At 42.3% G+C, this 16,211-nt stretch overlaps 1 protein-coding gene across 1 annotated transcript in view; it reads left to right on the forward strand.

The window, feature by feature from the left end:
* Nucleotides 1-3,408: 3,408 nt before the first annotated feature.
* LOC138267855 (collagen alpha-3(IX) chain-like) overlaps nucleotides 3,409-16,211 on the forward strand; it is a 173,734-nt gene continuing 160,931 nt past the window's right edge. The window contains exons 1-2 of the mRNA XM_069217080.1: nucleotides 3,409-3,704; nucleotides 15,892-16,000. Of these exons, the coding sequence (XP_069073181.1) occupies nucleotides 3,684-3,704; nucleotides 15,892-16,000 (130 nt within the window). The 5' untranslated portion in view covers nucleotides 3,409-3,683. The remainder of the gene's footprint in view (nucleotides 3,705-15,891; nucleotides 16,001-16,211) is intronic.

A 16,211-nucleotide genomic window follows, 5' to 3' on the forward strand; every position in this document is an offset into this window, starting at 1 on the left:
TCCCCAACGTGCCTTGAAATAGGTTTGTTTGGACCCAAGTGCACACCCATTGTGATCATCATCTCTTCTTTCGAACCACCACCCCGCCTCAGTGTTACTATTTGGGCAAGCAAGGGTGTGACACAATAATTTACACATTGTTTCTAGGCCTATCCTCATTGCCAAAGCCCCTTCTTGTGGTGTGTTGCAATTGTCACCTTTTAGCTTATTTAGTAACGTCTGCGATGAGATTGTAAATAATATTTGTATTTTTATCAGATTTTAATAAAGCTTTTTCTGGATAAACATTGTCAACTCTAATCATGTACTTACTCTATTTTCTGTCCTTTCCTTTATTTTATTTTTAGCTAACTAACTGTACATAACTTTATTCCAAATACAATCATCCAGTTCAGTTTTCACATGTATTCCTTGGTCTGTAGTATTGGAAATATTAAGTTAGTGAGGAATCAACCTAAACAGAGAAAGGAGTGCTGTCAAATCACAATAGGGCAGCTGGATCATTCAATTATATAGCCATTAACTAGGACATCATTCAGTTATTAAGATGGCAAGTTCGTCATTCAGTCCATAGATACACAAGAGCCATAATGTTGAGTGTTCAAAACACTTTTATTCTTCAATACATAAATTCATCCCAACCAACTTGTTTCATCCCTCCAAAAGGACTTCAGCAGGGCTGTGAAACTGTTATATACAAAGCAACTTTAAAAACACGTAAAAGACACATAAAACAAAGTACCCTTTTCACAGCTCCCCAATCCACCTCACACTTTCTTTTAGGACAAAGACTTAGAAACCATATTGACTTCAAAACCCACAACATATACAATATTTACATAGTGAATTCTATTTGTATCATCACATAGTCAAAACATGCCCCAGGTGTCTCACTTACCATATTCTATCCATATTCAATTTGTTTCACAGACCTGATGAATACCTTCGGACGGATGAAACGTGTTGGCTTGACTTGTACTGAAGAATAAAAGTGTTTTGAAGGCTCTACGTTATGGCACCTGTGTTCTTATGGACTGAATTAAGGGCTTGCCATCTTGATAAACTGAATGGCTATATAATTGAATTACCCAGGTGCCCCCATTGGGATTTGATAGCCCTCCCTTCTCTGTTGAAATTGTTCTGTGAAAAGGTGTGGTCAGAGAGCAATAGGACTTGTTTAAGGTTTAGCTCTGTGACTTCAAGATATATACTAACATTAGTGTGGTCAGAGTAAGTCTTCTGCTCTGCTTTTTGGTTTTTCGGAATCAGCTGTGGCTTGGATGGCTCATGCCTACTTGGCTGCAGAAAACCAATTATCAACAAGTTGTAGTTGTCAAGAACCACAAGAGAGAGTGAAGCTGTAGGAAGAAAATGCTGCACACTTCCTAGCCATGTGATACAACTAGACACATACAACCAAACTGAAGTGATCCTATACGCTGACAGTAAATTCATATAGCACTTTGAACAAAATAAAGACCTGGGGGCATTCCAAGCATCGATTAGTCCTATGATAACAGCTACTGCACAGGAGGTCAAAGGAGATCTAATTCAAAATAAATGTTTGTGGGCTGTGGCCTGTTTAGCACGTTAGGGGCCCAGCAGAGATGGAAATTCCAGCAAGTCAGAAAGTAAAAAAAAAAAATGGAGTTAAATCAAGTAGCTTGTGGTATTTGTTAGACTGTTCTGCATTTGCAGCACATTTCAAGCTAATAAGGAACTTCTTAAATTAATTTTGATGGTGCCACTGCACTTTATGAATTGTACTCTTTTTTTTGTTTTCCTTTTTTTCTTTTATAAAGCCAATGTAGTTGTGTATCTCTTACTGTCTGCCAAAACCTTAAAGCAGACGTGTCTTTAGTTCAGCCTTAAATATACACATCTCTTATAGACAAGCTTGTTTAGTCACATATGAACACTTGCACAGTGAAGAATGCTGGGAGACACCATACATGGCAGCAATCCAAAACATTCTTTGGGGATCCATTTGGATTGCAATTTTGTAATTAGTTTTTGAGAAATTTGGGAATAATAGAATTTATCCCATGATATTTCAGATTACTAGCAATCCTGTTTCATCTTTCCCCTTGCTAGTGTTTTCTGTTAAGACTTTCAATGTCAAAATTCGATCAGAGGTGACCTTAAGTTGATGCTACCAATAATGTTGCGCTTGATCAAGTTTTGCAGTTTGAACTACTTTTTACTTCAATGGAAATGGCAAAAAATGCAGTCCCACAGAAGCTCTAATCCGCCCTAGATTTGACTGCCGAGCACTGCAGAAGTTTTAAATCACTCTTTATTTGAAAATAGCATCTTATATGATGCCCTTCTGGTGAAAGCTAACCGCTATCTGCAGAAAATCCATAAAATGATTGTCCAACTGATCTCTAGCCTAATAAATTTACCCAGCAATCTACTAGTTCCCTGTGGATACTACAACTGAATGTAACGTTATAGTTAGTATTCATAAATGTATTCAGAACCTAGCCCCTAATTTTCTGGTCAACAAAATTCAGGGACCCATGTTGATAGAGACTACTGAAATCTTCTGCCACAGTTCTTTTTAGTGTGCCCTTCTATCCAGATGCACTACTAGAAGATTCATGTTCTGGCTATCGTATGAGTTGAACCTCATTCCTCCATCATCCTAGATGGGGAAGGACCACCTCATCCTCAGGGCCCTTCTTTAAGCAGACATGTCCGAGTTAGCAGTTATCACACTCATCCGTGTATGCACTATTTATACAGCTCAGCTGTCATTTGAATCATCCCAGAAGAAGCTCTGCACTGTTACACAATCTCCGATAACTAGTCTAAGAGGGGCATATTTCGTGGCTGAACTTTTTTTTTTCTCTTCCTTGGCTTGCTAGTAGTCATTGCTGGTCAGCAGGTATGATTTTGCATACACCTTTGACAAGTACATTATTGCAAATGTTTCGGTCACATGTTCCTTAAACCAAAAGCACATGTTAAGCACGGAAACGGTGGCATCACCTACTGGAGAATTTAGGACTCAATCCTAGCCTGCAACCTGACTGAAAAGGGTAAAGACTCACCACTTTAAAACCCACATTAAATACTAATATGCATCATTTAATCCTTTTTTTAATACACCTTTAGTAATCACTTTTGGAGGTTATTCCTTCCCTGTTTCAACACTGCATATTCCACCAACCTTGTTTATTGTAAAGAGCTCCAATGCCAGTTAGGCTAAGTCTGCTACATAAATACCTTTACTAAAGAAATGAAATATTACTAGGCAATGTCAGGAATATAGTCTTTGCCTCTTAAGGAAATAAAGGTGTGTTAGCTCGGTACATCGTGTGTATCCTGATTGGCACTGGAGGCAAGTGGGAAGGATCTGAGCCTCTAGCTTAAGGAATGCAAGGATATTTGCACTGAAGACGTCAGGTATTTCTCACCAGTTTGGGGACTTCTGTAAGGCAACTCAGAGAGCTCTGGGAGCTGAGTGAAACTTATGGTCACACTGGAGGGCTGACAAGACCTGCCCTGAGTAGTCTGATCCCAGAGCTCCAGGAGGGCGAGCGGCACCCAGCTAGGAGACACCCAACGCACCAGAAACAGTACTATGAAGAGGCAGTAGAGAGGCGAGCATCTCTCACCACCATTTGCAATTAGTGCACGCCAGAGCACTGGAGTTTGATGCTAGCAGTTTTAACACTATGCAAAATTCAAGTGTAAAGGTAAGAACTGCCAATGCGCTTTCTTCTTCTTTACTCTCTCTTGTGTACAGAACACAACTGGTTTACTTTGACATATTCTTCAGCTAATCCACCATAATAACAATTTGCCCTATGATCTATGTAGTTTGAAATAATTTTATATTGTATGGGGAAAAGTTAACCACCAGCAGAACCAACTCAAAATTATAACATCTGTTTTGCTTTATATTTTACAGTGCCCATAATATCTACTTGATGCGTTACTTTTGTGATCACACTGATAAATCTGCTTGTTTTGAGTGACAATTGCTTTAGCAAACACTGTATTGCAAGTGGCAAGGGAATACTGGTATAAAATAAGATGTCCACTGCGGACAATTAGGTAAACTGTGCCAATTGGGGAGGCTCGTGATATTACTTCGGAATACTCTCTGTCCAACAGTGACTAAGAGAACTTGAATCAATTTCACTGTTTGCATTATAAAAAGAGTCAAGCTTTCTGTCAGGGTTTGTAACACTGTAGGTCACAGGCAAGAGTGGTCTGAAATGCGGAATTCCTCACCCGCAACACTTCAGCAAGTTCGTTTTGCTAGGGCTATATGATCTAGAGTTAGCGCTTCTAAGGTTCATGTTTAAATGCAGCACCAATTCGCTGTAGCAGAGGGCCTTGGTCTCCTAATGCTGACCAACATCATTGTGTTGGGACCAGTGCTTAATTTGTACCGGTGGCTGCAGGTTGGGGAACCAGGACTTATTTTTCTTCTTCCGACTTTGGCCCAAAGGAGAGAGGACGACAAGATGGGAGAACGAAGAGGGAATCACTTCTCCGTAGAACACAGGCACTCGGGGATACTGGATTTCGTCCTCTCCATTTCAAACACAGAAGTTGGCAAAAGGGATGCTATGGACATCATCTCGGTTAGGCCGATGTTAGGAAATCGGCTGTGCCCCGATCATTCAGAGAAATGCATCAAACTATGTTTTGGTCGTTCGTGGTTTTCATGCGTGCATTCAGATGTCATGTACTTTTCTTGTAGAAAATGAGATTTTAGTTTATACAGTGTAACACTCGATTGTTCCCTGCCGTGTACACTGCCATGAAGGAATGGGTCGAATTGATTTAGTTTACTTATGTGTACCATAAATATATATACATGGGAGCTAGGATTTTATTAAAGCAGAGCTGTGTGAATGAGGCATGATATAAAAGAATGCCTATTTATTCAAATTCAGAGGCCGGTGGGGCAATTATCCCAGACTTGTAAATCTAGTTTGAGGTGAAATGCAAGTCTTTCTGTAACATAACCAAAGTTCAACTTGTCCATTGATTATTGCTCCCAGAAGAGTATACAGGACAAATTAAAGTTTATTTTATAGTTAAGACTCACGCAAGCTTATTAAAGTACAAAGAAATCCTAAATCATTATTTTAACGGAAAATATGGTATGTAGCTCAACGAAAAGACGGATTCCAAAAAAAGTTACTCAACTGGAAAGTGTGCCTCGAAAACGTCATATGTATGGTTTCATTTTTGCACACTTCTCATGAATTAGCCTCGGTGTAGTGTTACACTGCTCAAGGCGTGTACACTGCATCTGCTTCACTCGTTTGCCATTTTTGTCTACGCTCATGGAACTTGGAGAAATTGCAACTCGTGGTTTAGCGAACACATTGCCAGAACGGAATCATGTGATCGACAGAGAATGGTGCGCTGAGCACGTGCTTGAGCCGAGGGTCCACAGGGTGGTAGGTCACAACCGAGCCCCTTAGCTCCTTCGAGACCACGGGCAGGTTCTTAGACTGACACGTGCTGAGTAGCGTGTAAGGCAGTCTTCCCTAGCTGAGTGGGTTGTGACGCAGCAGCGCAAGAAGCGCTGCGCAGCGATAGGTATGGCGATGGAGGCCAACCCAGCTAACCTTCTGATGTGCACTCACTAAAACGTGCGTTACTACGAATCGACACAAATGTAGGGGACACGACCACAAACTGTACCTTATTAACATATCACCTAAACAACGAATTCTCAAAATCCCACACTCGGCACATTGTATAGAGATTCTGCCTAATGTTTCAGGAAGCATTTTATGTTTATTCACATTAATTGACTACCTTTAATTAGAACATTGGAAGGGCCGTTGAAGACACTATAGTGGTTCAGGGCTAATAGAGGTTGATATAAGGCTTCTGCTGCAAAATTACGATGTTTGTCTTTCTGTTCATCCCTTTTTAATTTAGAACATTCTACCCTCAGTAGGTGGAATGTTCTAATACCCATAAAGCCCTTCTACCTCGTGCTATACCGGTTATTAAAGATCATTTCCCTTGGTATAGGCTTAAACTCATGATGATGAAAATATAATCAACGTTATTTAACCCTAGCCCTTGCACTAAAGTCCGTGCTTCTGATAACCCTGTTTCCTTGTTTCTACTTTTATGCTTACCACTACCTCTACTCCTACTAAACCTACTTCTACCTTTGCACGTACTTCTACGCGTTACTCTGACTTACTCTCCCCTACACCTACCACAACCTCCGTACCTACCACTACACCTGTCTCGACTCCAGTCCATCGCTACTCCCAAGCTTGCCCCTCACACCCCTCCACGCCTACTGTTAGCTCTACCCTACACGCAACCATATTTATCTGTATCATCCGTTTTTTATGTCGTTTTGTTATTTATTAAAATCACCACACAGAGTTAAACGAAGTGTTAATTTCCACCTTTCTTACTTTTGGATTCGTTTCTGACATCTCTTTATTACGGTTTCTTGAATTTCACATAATGACTGTACAAGAAGCACTGGAGTATACCTTGTCACATTGGGTTTCTTCGAACAGTGAAAAAAACTCAGTATTAAAAAATAATTGTAAAGATCGGGGTTCTCGCTTTAAACGTTGCAAGTTCTTCGGTGTCTTGGTCAAAATGAGGTCTGGGTTGCACCTGCAGTGGCTGAATGCTGAATACCCGTGTCTTGTGGCAGCACCTTACTGGCTATGGGGGCAGTATACATTTCTCGATTGGGTTCGCTCACCCACCTTTTCGGTCTGTGGCTGCTAGAGGTATTTGGGGACACGTGCTCACCGAGGTTGCTGTCCTAGCCAGGGTGTTCATCCATCCTAGAGTTTCTGACAGGTGCACGAGCAAACAGTGCTGAATTGTGGTGGGTGCTTTATTTGGACAAGTCTGTTGGGTTCTGTGATACTGCTGTGTAGGCTGGGTGCTGTGCAGCGTATATGTGCGGCCTGCAGGCATGCGTGAGCAGTAAGTCAACGTAGGGCCCGAGGGCGCTGTGTGCGCATGGGCTGTGATTGGAGCGCTGGATGCAGGCATACAGGCGCAACTGGATGCTACTGCGAGAAAGTCTGGCTTTCCGCATGGAAAACAATATGTAAGTTGCACTCCTAATTGTAATAAGGGAACGCCTAGGTGACTGAGAACAAATATCTCGTATGCCGCCGTAAAGTACACAAAATGGTGCAGAATGTTCGGTGAACACTTGCTTGGCTCTGTGGATGTGAGAACAACTTTCAGTCCACTGACAACCTTGAGACTGAGTACTGGGGCTCCAAGGGTGCAGAGGGAGAGGGTGGGAGGGGTGAAACCACGGAAGAGGCAGTAATGTCCGCAGGTATGACCTGCTTTGCGGATTGGTGTCAAGTACTGTATTGCCATGAAATATTTCAAATAGTTTTTGATAGCAACATGAAAACATGAAATTGAAGTCTGATTAAATGGACGCACTGAAATAATAACACAACCCAAAGATACCCCAAAATCTTCCTTGGACATGGGGTATTTAGGTGGAAACGGCTCCTGATTTTCTTGACGCAGCATTTTTAAAAGGGAAACACTGAAGCCGTTAGCTGTGGGCGACTAAGGCAGGGGTGTCAATGTTTCTAAGGGGTGGAGTATTAAGCTCTACCCCCCCACCCCCCCCAAAAAATGTCCTTAACTTTGCAACATGGCTTTTCTTTTTGTGAGGCAGCTTAGGAGATGTCCTGCTCCACTTTCAACACCCCTATTAAATGTTTGCTTCGGTCTTTATGTGAAATTGGAGATAATTTGCAAATACACCGCAACTTTTTTGTTTGTTTTTTCTTCTTTAGTGATTGATGAGGTACGAGGCATTACATAGTGCCCCACGTGCTGGCTATATAGAACCAACACGTACGGGGCCTGATTCCAGCTACCCCACTCGACCAAATAATGTGACCATGGCAAATTATTTGTACGCCTGTGTCCTAATGTAGATACCTCAGCTCAACGATTTTGCACCTGTTCGCTTACCGCCAGCAGTAACCTGGAAATGGAGTAGAGTGCTAAATGTACTAAAATGGGCCCAACATGGGATCATATATCATTGGTGCCCGTATGTCCCAATTTAACAGTCAATGCTACACCGGAGAAGAAACATTTGTTGAATACCCTGCGCACATACTGGTTGTACCAGGTTTTTTTCAACTAGTTTAGGTATAGCATTAAAGCAGTATAGTTGGGTGTAAAGGCGCACCCCCTGTGCTTAATTTCTCTCATCCTGGGCAACTGGGCGCGCATAGAAACGGGATAACCTGAACAATTAAGCGCTATATTGAAAACTTGGCCATTTCGAAAATTGCTACGCTGCTTTCGCAAGCTGTTTTAATTTTTGTGTCAACTTGGAGCCCGCCTCGCTGCGGAGTAGACAGAGGCGCACCGCTTGGATATTGTTTTAGAGACAGATGCGGCGCAGTCTCGTTAGAGTCTTGCACTTGGCTGACTGTTTCACACGCTAGAGTGAGTAAACGGCCGGGCCACCCGACCCCTCAGCACTGAATCCTCCACTGTCTAGAGAGGTCAGACGGGGTCACACCTGGGGCGCGGAATGCGCAGCCACTGCGGTAACAGTTTCTTCTTTCATGGCTTGCTTCAGAGGGCAAGTACAACGAATGCTATATGGTCGCTTGTTGTAGAAAGGAGCTAGGCTGTAAACTGTTATATATTTTGTTCTGCCACTTTGAGCCCGTTTGTCACGCAGCTCGGCTTTACCACACTAAAACTAGCACCGAGCTCCTTTCTAAAACATGCATGGTATTTGCATGGTTTGCAGATGAACAAGTGTTTATTCTGATGTTGGTTTCAAACACAGTGTACAATTTTTTTAAACACCCATATAATTTATATAAACAGTCCCATAAATATGAAAGAGTGCATACAAGAGACACACAAATACGCCTTAAATTGGAATGCCCCAAAGACATTGGAAACTCAGAAATCTTCAGTTGCCTTAGAGTCATTGATCAGTGGATGACCTGGTGCCATCTCAAACTGAATGCTTCCTAAACGGAAGTACTCACATGTGGCAACTGGAAACATTATGACACATTGTGCACTTGGCCTGACTATCTGGGACCACCTCCTCAAGTATCTAAGGAAGTTAAAAAAAAACTTGGAATTACCATGGACTTCAAGTTAACAATGAATGCCAAAGTGGACAAATTAGCATAATCAAGCTTCATCTACTTGAAAACTCTGCAGAGCATTTTCCCCCAGCTCGGATTTCCACAGAAGGTCCAGGCTGCTGTCTCTCTTGTACTATCTAAACTATATTACGCCAATGGCCTCTACCATGGATCATCTCGATTTAGTATGAAAAAGCTGCAATGCATTCAGAACTCGGTTGCCAAACTACTACTACATGTAAAGCCTCATGCCCACATTCCCCCTGCCTTAAGGGCACTACATTGGTTACCAATTGCCAGAAGATCCATCTTCAAGCTGCTTTGTATCACCCACAAAGCTCTACATGGAATAGGACTGCTTTTCTTTCAGGAATAAAATCCCCAAATATCCTCAACAAAGAAATCTCTGCTCAAGATTGGCACCCGCCTTAAAACACCACCATAGAAGAAAAAGACTGTAGGTGGTACAACCTTCTCTGTTCAAGCGGCCAAACTGTGGAATTCATTACCCCAAAATATAAGATCCACGGATAACTATCTTGTCTTCAGAAGACTATTCAAGAGTTGGCTCTTTCCTTCATAACCACCATATTTCCATCAGCAATGGACTGTTTATTCCTGTGTTGGTAAACATTTATATTCTGATTATGTGTATAAATCTAGATATGTGTATTTCTTTAAGAAATATGTATGATTACTATTTCATGATAATAAAATATGTACATACTCTTTAAGCCTGTTTAACAAATGTATATTTACTCACAGTTAAATGTTTATATATGTGTCTGTGTGTGCCACTAGCAAGGCATTCAGATGTGCACGACCAGCCAAGGAAGACCATCAACGCCATACCCATCACATTCAGGTAGTGCTGATGTCATATTTGGACTGTCAGTGCCTGGAACAGATAGTTTCAATGACCAGATTGGAGTCATGTCATAGATGAAAGATGCTCTGCCTTGGTAGGCCCAGAGACACATCTTGGCAGTGAGCCACCACTTCCAGGCATGAGATGCATACTTTGTTTCAATGATGTATGCATCTTTGAAGGGCTGGGGTGCCCACATGTAAGAATTTCCCTCAAAAGGCTGGTGACTGAGCTAGGATGGATTTTTGCATAACATTGTCCTGTAGTTGTGAGCCTTCAGAGTAGGCCTTCAGATCTCCCTTTCTAGAATCAAGGGCTGTCAGTACTAGTCATAAAAGATAACACCACTTCGATGCACTGTGTCAAAAGGGATGGACTTACAAAGTCACCCATTCAGTCCATGGAGGCTAGCTTCCATGGAACTTGGTGATTCATCAAAACATCTCTCTAAGAACAGAACAACTGAGTAGAGTCAGGAGTGAATGAGCTGACACCATCATGAGTACAAAATTAAATGTCATGAATGGGAAATTAACCAAACCTAGTTTTACAAGGTATTTTGCCATTTGGGCAGACACAGATGAATCTTCTTGCCACCAACACCTTCAAGAAATCCTGATTCTACTCTAGCAAACAGTACCAGCCAAGATTGAGGGATGATGCTTTTTTGATAAAATAGTATGGGATATTTGCATACGCTTTCTATCACCTCTCGAAATTCCGAGGGCAGTTAGAAAGACAAAGTTGGAGCCATGTCATAGCATGACAGCCCCATTAAGGCTACCACAATATGGGTTTATGAGACTATTGCATCTAGCTGCAGCACCTCGCAATTGTTTTTCACACCCTAACCTATTTTCCAAATGTTGGTTTTCAGACCCTTCTCTCTGAGCTGATCGACCTGGCTTCTGAACACCTCGAGTTTGCTCATGTACACACACCACTGGACTGAGGGCCATTCTTGCTGAGGCTAGATTGTCTTGGTGTCTGTTAGTGATGCAGAACATATTACCTATAGCTAGTATCTTTCCAGTGGGACCACGTATGACTGTATTTTGCTATACTTAGCCCAGCTTAAGCACACTTCACTATATGCTCACGTGACTGCTTTCTTAGGGTATCACTGCTCAGCGAGCCAGCCTTCACTCTCCTCCAACATGATCAACAATAAGTTTGTTGAAGGTTTGTCCAGATCATTCCCACTAGCACATGCTCTACCAGTCATGTGGGAGCTCAATACGTTCTGGATACTGGATATGAAGTGTTTCTTTGAACCTATTCACTGGGGAGGCATTAAGTACTTATCCTGTAAAGTAGCACTCCACCTAGAAATGATTTCTGAGAACAGTCAGAAAACTACAGGCCCTTGTCAGTGACAAGGGAGGGCATCTTTCCCACACCTGATGGACAGCATTCGTGGATACTGCTGGGGTAGGTCCAGGAAGAGGGTACCTGAACCTGTGGTGGGATGCCAGCTCTGGTTCCCATTAAAGAGATTAAGAAAGTGCCACAACAGCCAGCAAAGGGGGCCCTCTGCCGGCTGACAGAGATGGAAGAAATCCAATGGATCCAGGTGGTCTGTGCTTTGTTTTTATAATGTTATAATGTGCTAGGGACAGAAGATCTGATCTGTCTTTGCACTATAGGTCTCTGAGCTATAAGCAATAAACTCTGGCATTGTGCAAACATTTGTTCAGTCCTATAAGTCTAGAACGCATCATCACTCTATACATTATGACAGGCATTTCCATTTGCCAGTGGGTTTAGCGTGGAGTGGTCCAAAAGAGAATGACACTCCCAACAAGTAGTGATTGAGAGTTCCGATCCACTATTCCCCTCTATACCATGTGCAGATAAGTAAAGCTGTGTCTAGACGGACCTAAAAGATTGCTTTCTTTTTCTGTGACTGGAAAAAGCCCAGAATCGCATTTCAATCCTATAGGACATAACATAGGCAGTAGTAGAATGGTGCAAGACATATATCACAAATCGAAGCAGAGAATGCCTTTGGACTAATCCACATGGCACATTCTGAATATAGCTCTCCCGTAGAGAAGATATATTATGTGCATTGTAAAGTGCACATTCATTACAAGGACGTTCTTTGAGCTTATATGAATTCTATGTAATTATCCTACTCAATTGTACTCATTTTATTGGCAGGAAGAAAAAAGTTTTCGGTTATGCTCCGGGGATCAAAAATTGAATTACACTCAAATCTCCAACCAGGCCGACTGCGCAGGGTTAAGACGTGAGCTGTATCACAACAGAGAAGGGCTAAGAGCATGTGTCTCAAATGGCAGTGAGATAATCCTGGAGTGTGCAAATAATATATGTATCAACAGTTTCATCTCACACTGCACACCATGCCTAATAAAGCAAGTAACCGGGGCTCGAAATTCCTTTGCTATTGAAGTAGGTGTAGGGCGTCCACCAAATTTGTGTCATGTTATTGGCATTTCTATGGTGACCTTTCTGGCATTGGTAAGGCCTTGCGGCACTTTCAGATGACTCACGCCAGACCATTTACGCCCTTCTTGATCCGTGTCCCGACAAGCCTATTGTTTTTAAGCTCTTTTATCAAGGCAGGGTCAAATGAACGATAACTATAAAAGGTGATGCAGAGAGCGGTATGATCACCTTTAAGAGTTGCTACTCTGCTCACTTCCACTTTTAGCAATAATGTTTTGAGGTATCCCTCTTCCGTTCTCTGCTAAGGGGAGTAGATATCTTCTAATCTAGGCACTTGTGTCCCCGCCTCTGGACACATCCGGATAGCTGGTGGCTTCCACGCAGGCAAGGTCAGTAGGAGTTGCAGGACAGGCCAGTTATGCTTCAGCTGGACTTTGTGGCCTGTTTCTAACCAAGAGGCAATGCGTAGTGCTCACTTTTACGTTCTGAAAGCACCAGAACAGCAGGGTCCACTAAGGTCCATATGGAAGGTGTTGAGAAAGCTGGAGGGGAGCACCAGCACTTGTTTTAAAATCCAATTATTTAGACAGCGATCCACTGCAATCAGGTCCTTTCCATTATTCAAGTTCGCAAGTTGACACTACATCCCCTTGGAGATGAGGTTAGGGACACACCAGAGTTGGTTTTGAAGACCCTGGGAAACAGAGGACTCCAACGTAAGACACTTGGTTTGACCGTTTAATGTATAGGTTTGGCATATTGCCCATATTGTTTTTCTTTCTGAGCACAGTTGTTGTCTCCTACGATAGATGCCATGAGAACTTGATGTTAAAACAAAATGCATGCTCAGGCGAATGGTCTTGCACACTGATGATAGCAATGAAGATTAATATTTAATGAGACTTTAAAAAAAGTTAAAAAATCAAACCAACTAGGATAGAGCATGGTGTCCTTCCTCGCAAGGGTTTCTGTGATAGCCGTCCCTTTTCTTCTTCTTACAAGGGATTTTGGTGTAACTTTCTATGTGCCGACGTCACGTGCATGCATTTTTAAGACTGACCGATCAATCTGAAAATGTGAATATTAGCACAGAATCATTCACACATGGAACAAAAAATAATTTAGTGCCAACGCTTACCAATGAGTGTTGTGTGATTCTGAATAGTTTTCAATTTATTGTGTTGATTGAAATAATAATCACAACCGTACAGAATCATTGAATACAGTTGTACAAAAATGAAGTCATCTGAGTTTACCAAAAGATTATTTCCTCTAGATATTCAGGGCCTCATTATGATGAGTCACGGTCAGACCGTGACATTATGCGAAAGCGCCACGGTAGGACCGTCGACACCACCACTTTTCGGCCACCAGATGGTCTGGCGGTGCTGGCGGTCCCAAGCCACCAGAGCAGCGCTGCCTTGGGGATTACAACCCCTCTCTCTGCCGGCATTTACATGACGGTTTCACTGCCATGTAAATGCTGGCAGAGACGGAGTGCTGGGATCACAGTGGGGGAGCCCCGCACTGCTCATGCACTTGGCATGTGCAGTGCCGGGGCCCCCGTGGCCAGCCCCATCGCGCAAATCACTGTTTGCGGACAGTGATTTGTGTGACGGGTGCTGATGCACCTGATGCAAAACAGCATTGCCGCCCACAGTATTACGAGCCAGCGTCAATGTTGTTGTGCGTTTCCGGCTAGCCTACTGGGAAACTCGAAATAGGGCCAGAGGGAAGGAGACCACACTGGTGGTCTCCTTACCTGTGGGAGTTTGGCAGTCGGCCTTATCCGCCCACCAAACTCCTAATAAGGGCCTGAGTGTCTTTACTCGATGAAAATGAAACTTGTGTTCACAAATTACTCCACAGCACCTTAGTTTCACAGTGTAGATATGATGTATTGGCTAGGCTGCTGACTTTGGGACCTGGAAAGCTGAGGTGGAATCCTGGCCTTGAAATTTATCTGAAAACTATGTGATTCTGGGCAAATCACCTCATTTCCATTTGCCTAAAAATGTATATATGTGAAATATAATTGTAAATACCTGAAATGTAATTGTGTAATACCAAGATGCAAATCTCCACTTGATGTATTCGATCTTGATTTGTCTACCAACACCCCAATATACGGTGGTGTGTTGCTCCCCTGATTGGTGCACGTGATGTAAATATCCTTACATACATATACATCTTCATTTTGTAAAACGTCTTGCACCAGATGAGTCCTCTAGTATCCCTTACACCACCACTGTTTCTATGTGGGTTTATAGGAAATGTAGGCTATGGATCTGAACATATAAACAATGCTTGAACAGTACACTGCGCTCTATAATTCATCTGTCTTGGAAGATAACCAAGCAGTAGTTCTCAATATCTGTAAAGAGGTTCTCAAACAGACGGGCATCAGCAGTAGGCACCTCTTCACCTAGGAGGATGGCTATTGTCTGCTCAGATCACCGTGATGTGCCATTTACCACATCACACTAATGGATCAAGTACGATACACTAGAAGCATCTACCTTGCACAGAGCAAGAAAGTTCATCTCCAGCAATTGGTGTTCTTTTGTCCCAACGACTAGAGAATCACTTTTGTTACTGCATCATCATGCCAGACTTTCATAGAAATAAACAGAACTCAGACTCGTAACCAATTAAGGTCATTAAGCCCGTTCTGAAACTTTGTCACATGACTACTCCAACCAGAGTGCAATTTTGGGGGCACTGCTTACCCCCTGCTTTTTCGTGAGCCTTTGCTAAAAAAAAAAAAAATCCCTGTGTGTTCTATTTGTGTATATCCCAATTTTCTAGAAATATTTGGTCACCTATGGCTTTTGCTAAACTCTGAGGGACTTCATCAACTTTGCAAAACATGCAGCTGTTATAAAATAAATCACTGCTGTAGGTAAAACCTGTTTGGGGTGCACCACCATCACATTATTAATCCTTACAGTTACACACCTTCACACGGACAGAACCTTTACAAGAACAGGACAATAAAAACAGGCATTGGCAAACTAACAGTTCAGGCTGAAATTTTGAATAGTGCCTAAAACATTAGAAAAAAATCTTCTGCCGTGGATCCAAAATAAAAACAATTTGGTATATGATTGTTTAGAGTACTCTAGATATGAAAAATAGTCATTTCTGCATTGCAAGCTCTGCATCGGAAGTGAAATTATACACCAAACAGCCAGCGACATGCAGTGAAAGAGTAATACTCTTATGGGTGGAGCCCGTGTCCATCGTATATTTTAAAGACTTGCTAATAACTGGATGTTCAGACAGCTGCGCCGTAAAGACAGGGAGGAAAACAACTGCCATGAATAGGGCTGGAGTTAAATTATGATAGGTAAAAAAACGAGAAAATAATTCACAAATGTATCTGTATTGCCATAAATACCTCAAAAGGGACCTCATTTAAACTCAGTGTATAACCAAAAATACCTTACTTAAGTAATCGTGATCTTATTTTGTATTACCTTTCAGATTTCATCCGGTGCGGGGACGAACATCTGGATGTGGCTCATAATTAGTGTTGTGCTTTCTACGCTGCCCAGTGTTGCCTACGGACAGGAGCATTCTGGATATCATTCAGGTATTTGCAGAGAGACCCATGGCAAGGAGCTCCAGATTGTTTAATTATGTCACTTGGTGTGAAAACTAATTCATGTCTTATTGCCCTGAAATGTGTTAGTTCCTTATTTTCTTGTGCACTGGAAACCGAAGCACTCCGGTTATGCTGGGGCAGATAAGCACTTGGCCCATTCCAGCCCACAAGAATATCACAACTGAAGGCCTCAGTACTA

The sequence above is a fragment of the Pleurodeles waltl genome, chromosome 2_1, assembly GCF_031143425.1.
Source record: "Pleurodeles waltl isolate 20211129_DDA chromosome 2_1, aPleWal1.hap1.20221129, whole genome shotgun sequence".
NCBI classification, from domain to species: Eukaryota; Metazoa; Chordata; class Amphibia; order Caudata; family Salamandridae; genus Pleurodeles; species Pleurodeles waltl.